The sequence below is a fragment of the Urocitellus parryii genome, chromosome 13, assembly GCF_045843805.1.
Source record: "Urocitellus parryii isolate mUroPar1 chromosome 13, mUroPar1.hap1, whole genome shotgun sequence".
Classification (NCBI taxonomy): Eukaryota; Metazoa; Chordata; class Mammalia; order Rodentia; family Sciuridae; genus Urocitellus; species Urocitellus parryii.
Window position 1 is genome coordinate 70,511,388 of NC_135543.1, and position 19,340 is coordinate 70,530,727.

The window sequence follows — 19,340 nt, forward strand, 5'->3', positions numbered from 1 at the left end:
AGTTGATTACACGACCTGTGTAACTCGACATCATGTACAACCAGAAGAACGAGAAGTGATACTTCATTTATGTATGATGTGTCAAAATGGATTCTGTCATGTATAACTAATTAGAATTTTTAAAAAGAAAAAAATGATAATGAAATAAAGACATTTACACACACACATAATTTTTCACCATAGGTCCACTATTTTTAAGAGCTGTAGCTTAAAATGCAAGGGTGCATAATGGCTAAGGTAAAGGGATAAAAAAAATATGCAAACACTAACCAAATGTAAACCTGAAAAGATATCCTAATTTTGAAAAAGTAAATCTAAGGTTAGAAACATAACTCAAGCCAGAGGGTCACTATATAGTAATAAGTAAGATTATCTACTAAAAGTCATAAAAATTCTAAATTAGCAATAGACAAAAGACAGCCCCCAATATACATAAATCAAAGACTTATAGAACGTGAAATAAAAAGTGACAAATCACTATCACAGTAGATTTCTAACAGACGCTCTTAGTAACTGACAAAACAAGCAGGCAAATACCCTTATCAAATATTAAGAAATAAAAAATAGGGAAGAAAGAAATAGAGAAAACTAGGAAGTCCAAGACCATGGCACTATCAAGGGCTTCATGCTATTTCAACTCATGCAGGGAAGGGGAAAAGCAAGGGGAGAGTCAGGGAAGAGAACACAAGAGGAGAAGCTTCAGTGTATAAAAACCTACTCTCAAGGCAGTTAACTGAGCCCTGGGTTACTACCACAAGAATTAACCCAGTCCTAAAAGAAAGGCATAATTTAACCAAGCACAGGGTGGACATTGGTACTCTCAAGGCTTAAGTAGAAGGGTACCAAGTTCAAGACTGCATGGACAACTTAGAGAGACTCTCTCAGCACCCTGGGTTCAAGCCCCAATACTGAAAAAAACAAAATAGTATAATCTCTTATTGACTTAATCATTTCTTAAAGACCAAATCCCAAAATCACCACAAAGACAATCAAACTTCAATGTTACGTTTAGAATAAATCATATTCAAACCACAGCAACTTTCCTGTAACTTTTTTCCTCATATAACCAGTGTCGATATCTTAAAATCGTTTGTTAGCCTTGTCAGTTTCTTGCATCCACATATGTATATAACTGAATTAGTTTTTATTCAATTTCCTGTAACTATAAAGTGGCAGTTTTTTCCAGACTGAACTTTCATTACAAGCATTATTAGCACAGAGTTGACTAAAGCATAAATATATTGTGAAACTGCTATTAAATGCTGAGTGTAAACATTTACCAATAATGCATCGGAATTAAGAACCATCTCCTCTCTTCCCATTACTTCATATACCCATGGATAATGATGCCACTAATACCAAATTGTTTTCCAAAGTGGTCTTCTCTGCACACTGCCACCAGCAGTGCACTGCTCCACCTTATCTCCAGTATGTGGCCCTGCCATACTTACTGTGATGGTTACCTTCATGTGTTAACATGATTAAGCAGATCAAAGGGTGCATCTAGGAGAGCATTTCAGGATGAGATGAGCATTTCAATTTGGGGTTTGAAGAACCGTGCTCCCAATGTGGTTGAACATCATCTAATCTATTGAGGGCCTGAAAAGGCAGAGGAAGAAGGAATTCAGCCCTCTTTCCCCCTGCTTTATTGCTTGAACTCATTTCATCTTTTTCTGCCTTTGGACTGGAATTTACATTGTTGGCTCCCCTGGTTCTCAGGCATTTAGACTTGGACTAACTATACCCCTGGCTTTCCAAGGTCTCCAGCTTGCAGGTGTAGATTTTGGAACTTCTCCATCTGCATAATTGGATGAGCAATCCCTCATAATAAATCTCCTTTTATATCCTATTGGTTCTGTTTCTCTTGAACCCTGACTTATTAAACTGGGCCAACCTAGTGGATGAGAAATTAGCTACATTTTCCACAGAAGCAAAAGATGAAACTGCTCCCAAGTTTGTAAGCCTTATGGTGCTGTGAGTGAAGTCATCACTTCTCAATCATTCCAGTGTTTGTATACATCTGGTACTAATTCAAGCACCCTGGTCTTTCCTGAGCCCACTCCACAAGGGTTTTTATTCCCTCCATTCAAACCAAAGATCAAGATAAGATGACCAATGGCTCTCACACAGCTAAATCTCCAACTAGATAGAGCACTAGATAGAGCATATGCTCTGTGTATCCCGGGATAAGCCCAGCTAAGATCAGGAAAGCAGTATGTTGTTTTCCTTTCCTGTGCTGCTCCTAAGGGGTGACTGTATCAGGGCTTTCCTGGTCTCACAAAATGAGCTGGGAAAGTGTCCTCTTCTTCTGTGTGTATAAAAAAGTGTAATCTCTTCCGTGAACATTTGGGTAGAATATTACTTCAAAGACACCGATATGGTCTAGAAATGAGATGTCCCCCAAAAGTTCATGTGTGAGAAGGTTCAGAAGTGAAATAATTAGACTATGAGTTGGATTAATACACTGATATGAATTAACTGTGGCAACGGTAGACAGATAGGTTGCAGCTGAAGGAAGTAGGCTACTGGGAGCACAAACTGGGATTTATAGTTTGTCCCCGTGAGTTGAGCTCTCTCTCCGCACTTCCTCGATGCCAAGCTCAGCTCGGAACTGCTTTCCTCTGCCACATGCTTCCACCATATTCTGCTTCACTTGAGGCTCAGAGACATGGAGTCGGTCAACCATGGACATAAGCTCTGAAACCGTGAGCCAAAAGAAACTTCACCTCCTCTAAGTTGTTCTTATCAGGTCTTTTGGTCAGACAAAAATGAAAAGCTGACTAAAACAGTTCTCAAAGCCAGGTGCTTTTTGTGTGGAAAGATGTTTAACCACAGCATACTGTTCTGGGATTACTAAAATTTTCTAGTAAGTCAGTTTGGGGCAAGTTTTATTTTCTAGTAATTTATCCATCCCACCTAAAATCCTGAATATTTACTAGAATAATTTTGTTCTCAATATTATCTTACCTATTTTGTATTTGTTCCCTCACCCATGATTAATCTTGTCAAATGTCTATTTGACTTTTCAAAGAATCAGATAGGCTTCATTCTCCTGATTACTGAATTTGTGTTTTCCATGTCATTAGTTTAGACTCACTTCACTTCCTTCTACACTATTTTGAGCTTATTCTGTAGTTATTTCTGTCACTGAAATTGGATGCTTAGTTTATTCATGTAAGCCTTTCTTCTTTCCTAAAACACAGTGTATCACACCTGTAACCTGTATTCCACAACTTTTGAAGTGTACTTGAAAAGAATTCCTTGTCATCAACCACTACGAAAAATGATCCATATACGTGCCTAACATTAACCCTCAGCAGACTAGGCAAAATAGCCAACACTCTAGCAGAAGGGGCCAGTCGACTCTTGATTTTGTTTAATATTTAGTCATTTTACAAATAATTTAAGGGAAAGTAAAAAGAAGGTGAAAATTATTAGTAAACGTAACAAAAAATTAAACACAGCAAAACTGTATTTTATTATACATCTTCCTGGTATATGCATGTAAATCTATATTCACACACCCTATATATACATACACATATGCAAATATACACATACATGCTCACAAATATACCCAAACACACATAAAGGGATGAGTCATTTGAATCAAACTGTTTAACTCATGCATGAACCTGGAATACACAGGTTTATAAAGACTGACTTTATAAATATTTCAATAGATATATTTCAAATATATCTCTAATAGATATATATTTACTCTTGGTTCATCTTGCATTTGCAATGTAGAAATGCAGTGCTTTTGAAATGATGATGGCTCAATTTTGTTGAGAAGACAGTGGAAGACTTTGATCCCTGACTTCAAAATATTTTCATTGTTAGATTTATAAAGTCAGAATAATCAAGCCAATGATTAGTTTTTATTTCTGTGCCATCTATTTCTTTCCCATCCCCTTTGTACACACATTTGCCTTCCTATATGTAAGTTACAAGCTACATAATGTAAATGTTCTTGCAGATACCACAGAAGATTTAGGAATACTATCATACACATCCTCTTAGCAAAACCATGAGGTCCTTCCCATTGCCTTTGGAGGCTCCACAAAAGCAGAGGTTATTTCTGACTTATTCATGGCTACATCCCCAGATCCTAGAACTGTACCTGACATGTAGAAGGCACTTCAAAAAAAATAAAGAATGAATGAAATACATGTTTTCTTGTTAATTGGGCCCCAATGAAAACAGGTGAGAGCAGAAATTTTTAAAAACCGTAAATACTAACCATCTATTGACTATGACCTTCAACTTAGCATCTGTGCCTCTCATTATGTTTCCTAATGTTGCCTTATTTTTGTTCTGGCGTCTGCCCTCATTATTTCCCCATCCACATATTGGAAAAATTAACCTACCCCCCACCCCTAGGGGTGGGCCCCAGTTGACTTGAGCTAATCAGGATAGTCCATTCTCCTAAGCAGTCAGACCAAGATCTGCCTGAGAGCTACAGGTTTTAGATTGGAAGTATTCTCTTCCCATCAACAAGGTCATATGTGGATGTAAAGCCCCGAACTGCAGAAGCTTCAGGCTACCAAGCTGAGGATAAAGCTCAAATACAGAGGAAACACAAAGGAATTACAGAAAAATTCAGAATCTCTGGATTCAGGCAATCCTAACAGCCTTACAGTTTAAGTCAATTTTGATCATTTTTTCTGTTATGACAATGAGAACTCACCATCTCCTAGATGATGATTTATGAATGATAAATTGGTTCTGCTTCAGTTCTTATCTCTTCTCAATAAACGGATCTTGACTGGTAGAGACTGTTATTGGTCTCAATTATTACAGGAAATTTCGAGATAAAATTTGGACTAGGAGGAACCAGGTGATGTCAAAGAGCACTGCCTTCTTGGTAAGACAAGACTCCCCTCACAGCTTCTCGAGCACTAAATAACACACACCTCCTCACCTAGGATCCCAAGTCACATTTAACTCCCATTCAATATAAAACTTGAATCTTTAAAAATTATCAAGTAAGTTTTTATAGTACCTTCACTGTCATCGAATTCTATCCGAATTTAAGACTCTAATAAACAGGACTTCATTTTTTTTTCCTCAAAATAAAGTATCCTTTTACCAACCAAAACCAAAACCTCCCACTCTGTCCAGCACCCCAGCCTCACTGGCACACTTCAAAGCTTCTCTACTAAAAGTGACATCAGTTCTCCCTCTCCACAAGGACAGGATCAATTCCATACACATGCAAACTGTGGTAACCTCTCCATCTTGAAAACGCCTCAATAACCACTCATACACACCTAGGTATCACATTTCTATGAATATGAAATGATGCCCAGGAGGTACTGCTAACTACAAAACACACAGACACACACTGCAACTTATGTAAGAAAGAATGTAAGTAGGTTAATACGTGGATATATCCTTAATTTTGCAAAAGGAAGCATATGAAGTATAATCTAGAAACTAATGACATCCATTAACTCCCTTAAGGGTAAGAACTGGAGGAAAGGGATTGGAAAGAGCAAGATACTTCTCTTATCTCTAACTAGTTTTGACTTTTGAAACCAAAGTTAATATTTTATGTATTGAAAATAAAATTAACAAAAGTACATACACCTAGCTTTAATTTCAATAAATAAAACAACTACAATGAAGGAGAAATAACATAAGTAACTTTCAAAACAATACTGCTAGTATCACCTATGATTACAGATCATATACTCTCAGTCTAAATAAATAAATAATAAGTTCTGGTTAGAGAGTTTTGGATCAGCAATTTGTTTGTCAGAGTGGTTTGGATCAGCAATTCTGAAACTCCTTCTGAGTATGACAGGACTGAGCTGGCAACACAAATATGGAACGGGAGAAGAGAAGATGCGAACTCTGCGGTGTTGAACTAGAAACACAGGTGTCATATGAACTCATGGTTTTCAACGTATAAATAAAGAATTGATTTAAATACATGTGTATGTATATAATATAGAATTTATCTATTTCTGAGCTCTGTCTCAGGAAAGGGCCTAGTAGCAAAGACAATGAAACAATAATGAGCACATGGAGCCCCCAGACCTTGACTCCTCAAACCCCATTCCCACTAGACAAAACCAGACTCCGCACCTTGGACTGAGCTGGAGTAAGGGTGCTGGACCATCTCCTCCAAACACATGAAAGGATTGCTTTTAACGTGAGTAAATTAGATTGGCATTTTTAAAAAAATATTTTTTCAGTTATACATGGGCAGAATATCTTTATTTTGTTTATTTATTTTTATGTGGTGCTGAGGGTTGTACCCAGGATCTCATGTGTGTGAGGCGAGCGCTCTACCGCTGAGCCACAACCCCAGTTCTAGATTGGCATTTATTAACCATGTTGCCTTTACTTTTACAGAGAATATAAAAATACTGACTACCTTCATCTATCTCAATCTTATTTTGTCCCCAAAAGTCCAAAGTTACTCACATGGAAATTCTCCTCAGGGGGTTTTTGGAAACCATAAACCTCAAGATCATTCTAATTGGTACTCACTTTCCAATCTAACATTCATCCACATGAGCTGTCACTCAACAAAATATTTCTTGAACTATGAGTAGTCCAGCTGTTTGCAGATCCGTGAACACTTTTACTACAGGCCAAGACATAACACCTCCACAGCCAGGCCTCTCTGGCTTCTTCCCTCCGCCCAATGTCTCTCACCCTGGCTCCTGCAGCTGCAGAGGGGCCAGGTTCCAGGGAATGGACTGGTTTAAGCAAAGAGGAGAGAAAACAACTGAGTCAGGACCATGGGTCAGTAAACAGCAGCCAGGACAGGCCAGTCTTACCCAAGCATGAGGTATGAAAAGAGTGAAAATTTAATCTAACTTAAGGTTCAGAGACTGGACCTCTGGGATGTGAATAGGATTAGATAAGGTCATCAGGGTGCAGCCAATTAATGAATCCGATAATTTTACATGAAGATGGAGAAAGACCAGAAGATACATACACACACATACTCCCTGCCTCTTGCCATGAGATGCTCTGCACTACTGTTCAGGACTCTGTTAGCAAGAAGACCATCATCGAAAGAGGCTCCTAGACCCTGCACCTCCTGAACTGTTAGCCAAAATAAATCTCTTTTCTTTATAAAGTATCCTGACCCAAGTGTTTTGTTACAATAACACAAAATGGACTACTAATACAGCCCTCAAAAATGGTCTTCACTTTTCTAAAGGGTTTTAAAAGTAAAATAAGGAATATGTGACGAAGTTTGTAAGGTGCCCAAAAGCCTAAAATATCTGCCTATGACTGAAAAATGTTTGCTGATAGCCAGAATAATGCCACTTCCCAGAGAAACCCCTAAGAAAGCAAGATCAACTGCTCAAGATCAACTGCCAAGAGTCGACTGATAAAAAGCTCACTTTTTTCTAAGTTGTTTAACTCTGCTTTTCTAGCTGGAGCTCTCCCAATCCTGACCCAGCTCAAGAACTGGCTCAGCCTGCTTCTCGGAAGACCCTCTTGCTCCTCGCTGCCCCAAGGCCCTCCTTACAACCCAGCCAGTCAGCTTGGATCGAGGGGACTAAGGGAAAACAGCTCAGGTCTTCTGATCATCTGTCCACCTTCCAGAGCAGCCTATTCTCTGCTCACCCCCAAGCAACTCTGCCCTTCCAAAGCATCTCTGTTATTGGAGGCAGTGAAAGAACTGAGAATCCATTTGGACCTGTGTCTAAATCACATTTCCAAATCGTTTTAACAGTAAGTAATTAAACTGATACTTTAATCCACACCAGTCCCCCACTTCAAATTCATGAGGGGAAGAGAAGGGTCAGCTTTTACTGGTTCCCTAGTTATAATCTCCTATCTGTGAGACTCTGACATTATCTCAAGAACAAGTCATCCTTCTTAACCACACAAGCCACCTACACATGTCCTGTGTAACAAAGCTCATTTTATTTAATCATGACACTTTGCCAATGTTACTTCCTCACCATTCAAAACTGTTGACACAGCCGTCCTGTGAACTACTTGCTAAACTACCTTCTACGGTCCACACACTGTTCTGGCAATAGGCCTTCCCCTGAAGGCAGGGAAGAAGCCCAACTATGGGTGAGGGTTATAAATAAGTAGTGAAAATAATAGTGATAATAAACCGTGAAAAATAAATTGAGGAACTGAAAAGTTCAAAGATGAAGTTCTAAATACAGAAAAACACGACAGAAGTGGGGGAAGCAGGGAGGTCTGCTTCAGCAAAAGTGATGAGAACCACTTTCTATGACATTTGAGCAGAGGCTTTTCCAAGCAAAGGGAACACAGAGCCATGAGCCCAGGAGGAGAATGAGCTCTGGCTGGCACAGAGTAAGAAGGGAAGTGGACAGGAGGAGACAGCAAGCAGCGGGAGCCTGGGAAGAAGGTGGCGGCCGCAGTAGAAGACACCTCGCACACTTGGCATCATTTTTCCCCGCTGCGGGACCACAACCACAGACTCAGAGGGGCGACTCGGCAGCTCTAGGCAGAAGTCTGAAATGGGCTGGCGTGGCTGCCTTCCTCCCAGAAGCTCCGGACGCGCGTCTTTGCCTCTTGGGCTTCTCCAGGCTGTCTGTATTCCTTGGCCCAGGGCCCTTTCTTTGCGTCCCTATAATTTCTGCTTCTCTCGTCATTTCTCCTTCTCAGATTCCTTCTGTCTCCTCTCATGTGGACCCTTGATTTTACCCTGGGCCCTTTGGGTAAATCAAGAAAACTCCTCTCTGCCAAGTCCCCTTTAGCATGTAAGGTCACATGTTCACAAGCTCCTGGATTCAGACACAGCAGCTCTGGGAGCCTTGGATTCTGCCTCCTGTACACTGTATTCCTGGGGACTGAATAGGAGAATGAGGTGATCTATTATTATTTACTTTTTTACAGACAATATTTGGTTCTTCCTTACTTTTAGCCAGTGGATAAACTAGAAATGGTAACAAGCTAAGTAGAGCACTCTTCTGACTTCTGTGAGTCCATCTAGCAAACTCCATGCCGGACACCAATCATGATACTGCAACAGTGTCCACTTTATGCTTTGAATATACGCCTTGCTGCTCTAACACTACAATTTATTTTTTAAATGGACATGTTTCTTTCTCTTCCTCTCTCCCTGCTCCTTCCTAATCTCCCTCCCCATCCCTAATATCAAGGGAAACAGGATTACCTTTATTCTCCATCCAGGGCAGAGTTATCTGTCCCTAGTAGACACCCACCATAGGAACAAAGTCATCTAGGCTTTGGGGATGGCACCAGAAGATCTCAGAAATGACTATCTTCCAAATTAACAAGTGAATTATGACTCTAGACATCTAGACAGAACCTGTGGAATGTAGCCTTTGAGTCACCTCTTTAAACGCCCCCTGTTCCTGCTGATGGGGAGAACTGCAGCCTTTGGGACAGGAGTACCTTGTGTTTCTCCTCTGATAACAAAGCAATAAACCTTCTTTCTCCTTCTTTTTTCCAAAACCGTGTCCACATTATTGGATTGGCATCAGGGACAAGGACTGAGCTTTCACCAACAATATTATTTTTTCTAATACTATTTCTAATACCAAATTTGGGGGGGGGGTCGTCTATCCCAATTCTCCAATACCAACTGGGTATACAACAATCCAATTAAATTCTAATACTAACTCCCAAAGTTAGTACAAACCCCAGAAGCTAAGGGCTCAGTTGTCCCAAACTGTCCTCACTTCAGATAACAACCACAAATCCCAAGGGCAACTGATACTTCTGACTAACTTATGGAAACCAATTGGGGGTTTCCATAAGCCCCTCCTCAGATTCATTAATTCACTATAACTCTTAGAATTCAGGAAAACCCTTTACTTGCTTTTATAGCTGTATTATGAAGAAACAGATTCATAGGGCAAGGGATGCGGCACTCCCCGTCTTCTCCAGCACATCAATGTGTTTCCCGACTTAGAAGCTCTCTGAATCCCACTATTTTTAACATAGGTTTCTTACACAGGCCTGACTAATTAGATCATTGGTCACTGGTGACTGAACTCAAATCTCTGCCCCTCGCTATAACCCAGTGGTTGAGAGCAAGGATGCTAGAATTTCTAACCCTCTGATGCCACAATTGTTTTCCTAACTAGAAATCTCCATCCTGAAGCCAGCTGGCAGCCATACCTTATATCATCTCTATCAAAGAGAAGGCCTTCTCACCATTCAGGAAATTTTCAGGGTTTTTAGGACCCTTTGCTATGATGGTAGGACAAAGTTTGAGAGGTAGAGGCTTTGGGAGGTCCCTAATACATTTTTTAATCATACTATCATATCTCAATCTCTATCTCATGGTATATGCAAAAATCAACTTATAATACATCACATCCTCAATGTAAAATATAAAACCTACAGAAGTACTAGAAGAGAACACAGAGAAAATTTTTCTGAGTTTGAGATAGACTAACATTCCTTAATTCATAAGAAAGTTATCAATCATAAAGAAAAAGAATTGATAAGAAAGTCTCCAAATGAAAAATCTTTGTTCTTAAACTATAAAGAAAAGGGCAAGCCAATCAGCAGGAAGAAAAATCTGCACACATTCTATAAAAGACCTGTTCCAAGAATAATATAAATAACCCTTACAATTCTAGAAGATGCAATAAAGACCTGAACACACAAATCACAAAAAATATATGCAGATGACAAACAGGTACAAGAAAAGATGCTCAAAATTCACGTCATTAGATAAATGCAAATTGGATCCACAGTGACATCTGACTACATATCTATTAGTAGGCTCACAATTAAAAAGTCTGATAATATAAAGTGTAGGAATACATGTGGAACTCCTAGACCTCTAATACACTGCTGATGAAAATGCAAAATTATACAGAAAAGAGCTAGAAGTTTCTTGGGTTTTGTTTGTTTGGGTTTTTGGTGTTAGGGATCAAACCTAGGGCCTTGTTCACAGTTGCCATTTTCCTACAAAATTAAACACACAGTTAAGATAAAACTGAGTCAGTCCACTCCTATTTACCCAAGAGAAATAAAAACACACAATCACAAAAAGATTTGTACACGAATGGTCACGGAAGCTGGAACAGTTTGAATACTGAAAGCTCCCCCAAGGTCCAGGTGTTAAAGAATGGTCCCCAGGGTAGCAGTACTGGTAGATGGTAGGACAAAGTTTGAGAGGTAGAGGCTTTAGGAGGTCCCTAATCCAACTGAGGCCTGCTCTAGAAAGGAACCTTGGACCTTTCTCTCCTTTTCCTTGGCTCTCTGGCTCCTGATGTGCGTGGTTTTGCTCCTCCACACACTCTCTCTATGATATGCTACCCAAATCAATGGGGCTAATAGATCATGGACTGGAACCTGCAAAACTATGGGTCAAAATAACCTTTTTTCCTCTTTTTAAGTTAACTCAAGTATTTTGTTATAGTAAATAAAAGCTAACACAGAAGTAGTGAAGACAAAAGCCAAAAAATGGAAACTATCAACTGATGAGCAGAAAAATTAAAAAAAAAAAAGCAGCTCATACAATGGACTACTCAGCATATAAAATAAATATTCAGCAAGGAAATAAAAAGCACACTCAGCAAATAAATGAAACTGCTGAAACACAAAACATGGGTGAAGTTCAAAGCATTATTACACTAAGTGAAAGAGGCCAAACACAAAAGACCACCTAGAATATGAGTTCATTTATAAGAAATTCTAGAAAAGACGAAAGTACAGCAGCAACACAAAGACCTAGATTTTAATAAGAGTTCAGAGTAAGGGAAAGGGACTGAAAGCTTTTAAAGTTATGAATATGATCTTTATAATGAGTGTAATCTTGGTTCAAACATTGGTTAAGACTCATTAATACCCTTAAAAATGGTAAATTTCATTGCAAGTAAGTTATATCTCAATAATTTTTAATCATATACAACAATAAAAACTCTATGCTGACATACTGAACTAATATATATTCATGGTGTATGTCCCTTTTACATTACTTATCAAACTCTCAAAGTGACTACTAGGCAAATATATAACAATTAAGAATCTGAAACAATAGTTAACAGATCACAGGCTCCTACATAACTATTCCTGTCATGACATCTGTATTCATTTAAACAATACACAAGTATTCAATAACGCATGTTGACAATTTTAGTGAGAAGTCTTTAGTCATAACACAATTTACTAGAATTCAAAAGCAGAAGCAAAACGACCTTTACTTTATTTGAGAGGGAAAAAAAAAAGCCCACACTGATATAATTCAGTGAAACACTCAATTTAGAGTTCTAAATACAGTAATCAATTACCAAGAATTATTTATCAGCTATTTGAGGAATTTCAAACAAAAAAAACTCTCAATCTCAGTAATTTCTCATAAAATTTCATTTTAAATGTTATGGTAAAAACAATGCACATGCACTCTGATAGGAAGTATTAGAAGAGTTGAACAAAAATAAACAGATGACTGTGATTACAATTTCCATCTAAGGCAATAGCATAAGCAAAAGAATTCTCCCCTAATTTCATTATAGGTAAAATACATTAAAATTTTGAGCGTCTAAACATTTCAAAGTGACAATTATTTTATCTTTTGTGTACATAAAAAATAAACTTTTTTAAAGTGAAGAAATAAATAATTTCTACAACATATAGGGGCAGCAGCACACATTCAAGTCAATCTCTCATCATTATGTAGCCAATGCTTCACAAGAAGGTTGATTATCAAAATGCTATTTCTCAATATCTAAGAGAAGTAAAGGCAGGCCATGAACCCAGAAGCAGTGTTCTAATCTACAAGTAGGTATACAAAAGTGATTCCCAAGCCACAGGGCCACTAAGATGGGTAAGTGCGTAAAATTTTAATTGCAAAAATTTCTTTAAAAAGAAGTCTTCATACTTCTTTTATTTTAGATTGAAAACACATAAAGGAAACTGACAGGCAGGGCCAAGGGGGAGGATTCTGCAGCAGAGTGCTTGCCCTGCCTTTGGAATCAAGAGAAGTAACTAAGCTAAGGGTCTTTAATCAGGTCCTTCACCTCACAGAGATTCTACAAACTGAAATTCTACAACTTGAAAGGATCAGAATTGTTCTTTGACATCTCTTTTCAGTCTAAAATTCTGCCTCTCAAATTTTTAATAATAATTCTGGAACTCAGCTGATGTTACAATTTAAGTTACCAAAACAGAAAAATAGATGAACATATTTTATAATTTTTTGAAGTTATTACTTTATATGTAGTTGCCTAATATAATTTGTTAATAAAATTTATCATTTCAGAAACGTTTCAAGAAAATGAAATACCACCCTAAATCATGATTTTATTAATAGACATTTCACACAATTAGAGTAACAATGGGCATAACATTCTGTATACAACTGTCTACTCTTAGGTGTTTTCCACACCATCATACATAGCCTTTATATGTATTGCTTTAAAGAGTTGCTTAATATTCCGATAAGTGCATGTCTATATTCATCCATAGACATATATATTAACACAATAAAATACTAAAGGATAAAAATTATTAAATTATTATTCTTAGGGAAATAATCGAGATTTCTCAGTATAATTTTCTATACATTTTGATATAATGTTTTTTAATGTAAAATTTGATTAAAAATTAAAAATGTAAGTGAAATATAGTTATCAATTCTAAATAAATGGAAATTAGAAATCATGTGATCCAACCTCCAATACAATGCAGGAATCTTATCTATTTTCCTACCATTTTAGGAAAAGGATATAGGGAAATGAATCTAGTCAGCAATCAAAACACTATCAGTGAAAAGAAAAGTGGTCTGCGACTACTCAAAGAAGCTACTTAAAACTCATCCCAACAACACTGCAACAGCATCAGCAAATCAATGCTTTATTTAAAGGATTAGGTGTTAGGTTCTGAGAAGACAAAAGATGATTCTCAAAGAATGAGAGCAGCTCATATGCTCAAGAAGTATGAGGCAACCCGGGTGCAGTGGCGCACACCTGTAATCCCAGAGGCTCAGTAGGCTGAGAGGGGAGGATGCCAAGTTCAAAGCCAGCCTCAGAAACTTACCAAGGCCCTAAGCAACTTAGTGAGACCCTGTCTCTAAATAAAATACAAGAAAGGGCTAGCAGTGTGGCTCAGTGGCTAAGCACCCGCTGAGTTCAATCCCCAATACTAAAAAAAGAAATGTGAGGCACAACTACTTCACACACTTTTAGGTTTTTAGAAATGAACAAGGTACCACTGGAATGCTGATGTATACAGAAATCTTTGTGAAAGCCAAGAGGGAAGAGGGAAAATGAGTGACTTTGTGGGGACAGGGAAGGTTATTCTTCTTCCACAAGAATAACCAATAAATGAATATACAGTTTCTGAGGATGTTGTAGTCAAGAGACTATTACTGCTACTTCAGAAAAGAAATTACAGATTTTATGACATGAAAGATTGAATTCTTCAACAATAACAAATAAATGTAGCCTGATTAAAATTAAGATATTTATGACAAATATAGGTTATGATGAGTTTGAATACTCTTTTAATGGTAAAGAGACTTTATTTACCAGGAATTATATTTCATGCACACAAATATATACAGACAGACCCCAGTGGCCTACCTATTTCAAGTACTTGTAAGAGAAGAAAACCTTTCAGAGAAATCTGAACGAATGGTCCAATTAGATACACTAACTAAAATAAATGACTTGGCCCAATTTTTCTACAAATCAAACACTGATTTGGGGCAGAATATAGTAACAAATGTCATAAGTTAAAATATGAAAGATGACCCTGATCATGTAAAAATTTAAAAGTACATAAAGCAAAGATAGTAGATGGGATGGTACTCAAAAGCTCTTACTCAACTGATAAACAGCAGCTGGTACATTATTTAATGTGCCCTTTGGGGGGAAAGGGCAACCTCTAATAGTTGCAAACTGTACTGAAGTACTAAGCCTTTTTCAAGCAATATTACTAATGTAGAGATGAAGAACAAATGAGTTACCAAGACCAAGAAATAGATAAAAAAAAATTTAAAATTCTACCAGTAATTACAGTGTGATAATTACAAATCTATTACCAACAGAAAAAGAACAGTTAGATGAATGTTAACACTTCTATTTTTTTTTTTTCTTCTTCTTCCTTTTGGTACCAGGGATTGAACCCAGGGGCATTTAACCACTAAGCTACATCCCCATCCCTTTTGGGATGCCTCAGCCTCCCAAACTGCTAGGATTACAGGGGTGCACCACTATATCCGACAACACTTATTTTTATTTTTTTAGGTGCTGTTCTTCCCTCACAGTATCACCATTACTCCTCAAAGATTCATGTATATTCATATATTTGAGCCTGCCTTAAAACTTAACACTATACCTTTTATTTGAGGCTGCATTAAAAATCCTAACACTACAACTTTCTAATAAGCTACCCTGCAGCCCCAAAAGAACCTCACAGCCACCAGTCATGGTATGGGAGCCTTTTACCTCAAAACCATGTTAACCCTGTCCTAAAAGTTACACACATAAGAATCCTAATTCTCTTGGTCTAAATTCCTCACACTGCTCAAGAAAAAGAATTGAAAATAAGTATAAAACCTTTATAAGAAACATACAGCTATCACTTATTGGATACAGTTGGCTCTCTGTATCCATGGATTTCATCCTCAGATTCAACCAATCACAGACAGAAAATACTTGTGTGTGTGTGGGGGGGGGGATTCATAAGTACTGAACATGTACAGACTTGTATCCTTGTTATTATTCCTTAAGCAATATAGTATTACAACTATTTACATAGCATTTACATTGTATTTACATTGTATTTGGCATTGTGAAGAGCGGTGACAAGTAGATGGGAGTGTCTGAAATTGGGGTCCCTGATGTCTTCATGGCTGTGGCAAAGTTAAAGTTGGCCTAGGAAAGTTAATCTGCAAAGGTGCAAGATGCCTAGTTGCTATGGTAATGCATTCCATGAGGAAGCTCTGTGCAAGAGTCTTATCAGTCTGGACCTTGATCTCAGGCACCCAGTTCCTGGGACAACCACAATGTTTCACCAGCTCTGCTGCTCCTGAACCTGCCTGCATTAACAGTAACTTTAGACAATGGACTTTCTTGAGGGACACACAAACCTCCTAAGGTTGCACATTGCAAATGTAGAATGTAACTGAGGAATAAGCTGCATAATGTTGCTAACTTTCATGAATACAAAGAATAATGCTTGCAAAGAATATCTTGAATCTGAATGAGCCATATATAATAAAGATTGCTAGCATGAGTCTTCAGACCTGCTTCTCCTTCAGAGAGCAGTGCTCCACCCAATCCCATCTGTTATCTTCAAAAATCTTCGTATTTGAGTCTTTATTCTTCTAATCTCCCATCGCCCCTTGCCGGAACTGCTAGTTTGGCCACACTGGTTGCAGCAGGGTAACATAAGTAATACAGAGATGATTTAAAGTATATGGAAAGATGTGGGTAGGTTATGCAAACACCACACCATTTTACATAAGGGACTTGAGCACCTGCTGATCTGTGTACTCATGGAAATTGGGAGCACGAAGGGAATTGAGGGCGAAGGTTCAGGGAGTCCTGAAACCAATCCCCTAAGGGTAGGAAGGGACAAATATAGTGCACTGTGCTTTCTCTACACTGTCACATCAAAGTCTCCACCAACCCTACTAGGCAGATGGCACTAACTTTGACAAATGTGAAAACAGAAGCCTGAATGCCTAACATCATCACCCAAGCATCTGAGGACAGTGAGTCTATATTCTTCGATGACCCAAATGGAGTTAAAGCAATCCTTTTTTAGGTATGCTACATTACATTATAAGAAAACAATAAAACCTTACCACAGCCAAAACTTTTGCAATGAATATTTCTTAATACTTTAAAATTCTATGTTTTACAGTGGAAGCCATAGATTAAAACCTAAAAAGACTGAGTAACTAAAGAATACAGGCCATAATTAGGCACCTCTAAAAACATCTGTCTACAAATATACCCTCATGTTCTAAGAACTGTTCCAAATATAGAATTCTAAACACTCTATAAAAATTTGTTCAATGAATAAAACACTGCACTGACTTGAATGTCTGATTACTTCAAGGAAATTACCCTATTTATATTTTTGTTGAAATAAAATAGTTTTATGCTTTAATCAACTTCTGTCTCTATTTGATTATTAGTAAATAAATAAATTAATAATAATGATGCTGCATGTTATCAGCTTTTTTATTTTGATCACACACATTTTTCACTTGTTGAAACAGATTCATTTAATATCTTGGCTTAGAAATACTAGGAAATAAGGAAAATGCAAAATAACTTGATGTTTAGCTTTGAGATATGCAACACAAACACAAGAATGTATATGTGAATTAGTTATCTTTTGCTATCGCAGATAGCACAGACACATCCAGCCTCCACCTGGATACTACCATAAACACCCATCTTCAAAGCAAATTATCTATACTTGGCACTCTGAGATGAGGCAGCAACTGCCAGTCAATTCGCGTATCTTCTGAACAACTAACATACAGGGCATAATGTTTTGGTAGGACACCTAATTTTTCCTTCCCAATTGATGTTTCATAAATATGATTTATGTATGCACCACAAGCAAATTTTAATGATTCAAAATATTTTTTTGGTAAATACAGAATTTACCAAACCCACATGTTGCAAAAGATTCTAGTGCTGACAGAGTAAACATGTTATTTTTCTCATGAAAAACAGACTTGAGTTGTTGCCAGTAATGAAGTTTAAACCAAAACCACAGAACATTTGAATGAAAACTGGGCCACTACTGAGGAAACACTAAACCTTAAATATAATTTCACAATAAAATTCATTTACATACCAGCACAGAAGATCCCTGGGACTTCACTCCTGATTATTATAGTCCGAACTTTCTTATCAGATTTTAAGGCATCCACAGCTTTTGATAACTAAACCAAAATAGGAAGAACAGGAAAGAAAAAGAAAAAAAGATCATTTTCAGATTGATACCAATACTATATCTTAAAATTAGAAGCAAACAGTTTAATCTTTACACTCACCATTTTTATAAGATTTTTACTAAGTGAATTTTTGCCATAAGCTCTGTTTATTCCAAGCACCACGATTCCTGGTTAAGGGAAGGGGGGAAAGCATAACACTTGAGTTAGTGAGACATTCAAGAACACAGACTCTAGTTCACCTAGCTACCTTGGGACTTAACAGACCTACCATCTCCTTAAGGTTCCTGCAAGACTTTATTCATCTTTATTTTCATATTTAGTTTCCTTTATAAGATAAACAGTTTTTTTTTTTATTTTCTGGATTTATTGAGGTATAATTGACAAATAAAGTGATATATATTTAAAATATACAACCAGATGTTTTGATATGTGTATACATGGTGAAATGCTTGCCCTTGTTAAGCTAATTAGCATAGTCATCAACTTATGCCTTTTTTAAATTTATTTTTACATTACAATTTTTAATATACCATTATACCATAATTTATCATATCTCTGATTATATATGTTGATACCAAATTCACATCTTCATACATGTATTTTGTATAACTATCACAGTTTTAAAAAACTGTTTATCTTGTATCTCATCATTATATAAGATAAACAGTTTTTTAAAAAACTATGATAGTTAAAGAACTTATAAAATCAAACTAGAGCTTAATGTTCATTACTTTTAGGGAAGAACTTCATGACCCTTCAATTTATCTCTGTAAGCATCATCAAGATAAAATGTAACATTTTACTAAATTTTAAATCACTAAATCAGACACACTAGAGAAGGTCACTTATTAGTGAACAATTGGATTATAAGACAGTACTTAAAATGTGGCTTCATCACTTCAAGCACACAGTACACAGAAATAACAGCTAACAAAACCTTGTCACATACAAAAATTACCTGATCTGTTTTCCTGCTGATATACCAGTTAACAGCTCACTAATGCTTTTTGTTATAATACATAATTCTCTTTATTTCAACCCCAGGCTTTTCTCCTGACTTCTGTCCCACACACTAAACCTGAGGGTATTTCTATTTTAAAAACCTATGAGCAATTCAAATTCAATCTATATAAAACAAAGATCATCATCTTATAAAAATGGAGATCTCCCTCCTAACTCTCCTAATTCTATCAAAGACTATCACCTAAATACAGTCCCCCACTCCAACTGCAGCAGATCAATTTTCTAAAAGCAATTCTTATTCATAGAATTCATCTCTCCTTAAAATTTTTTAATAATTTATTTCAAACTACATGAATTCAAAGACCATAAATGGATAATCAAAATCCTATGCAACCTGTACTCAGCCTTCTTGTCTCCTGGGTAAGCACAAACTTGCATTATATATCAGCCCTTCTACTGGGCTGAATACGGACCTTAGTTTTAACTGAGTAAAATGAAGACAATGAAATGTACACGT

General features: G+C 37.1%; 1 protein-coding gene across 5 annotated transcripts in view; it reads right to left on the bottom strand.

The window, feature by feature from the left end:
* Positions 1–19,340, bottom strand: part of Auh (AU RNA binding methylglutaconyl-CoA hydratase) — a 156,470-nt gene that overhangs the window by 120,686 nt on the left and 16,444 nt on the right. For 4 of the 5 annotated variants that reach the window (XM_077792315.1, XM_077792313.1, XM_077792317.1 and 1 more), the window contains exons 2-3: positions 17,960–18,027; positions 17,761–17,848 (exon numbers count right to left, since the gene is read on the bottom strand). The exons of the other annotated variant lie outside the window; for it this stretch is intronic. In XM_077792315.1, coding sequence (XP_077648441.1) covers positions 17,761–17,848; positions 17,960–18,027 — 156 coding nt within the window. The remainder of the gene's footprint in view (positions 1–17,760; positions 17,849–17,959; positions 18,028–19,340) is intronic. 5 annotated transcript variants of the gene reach the window in all.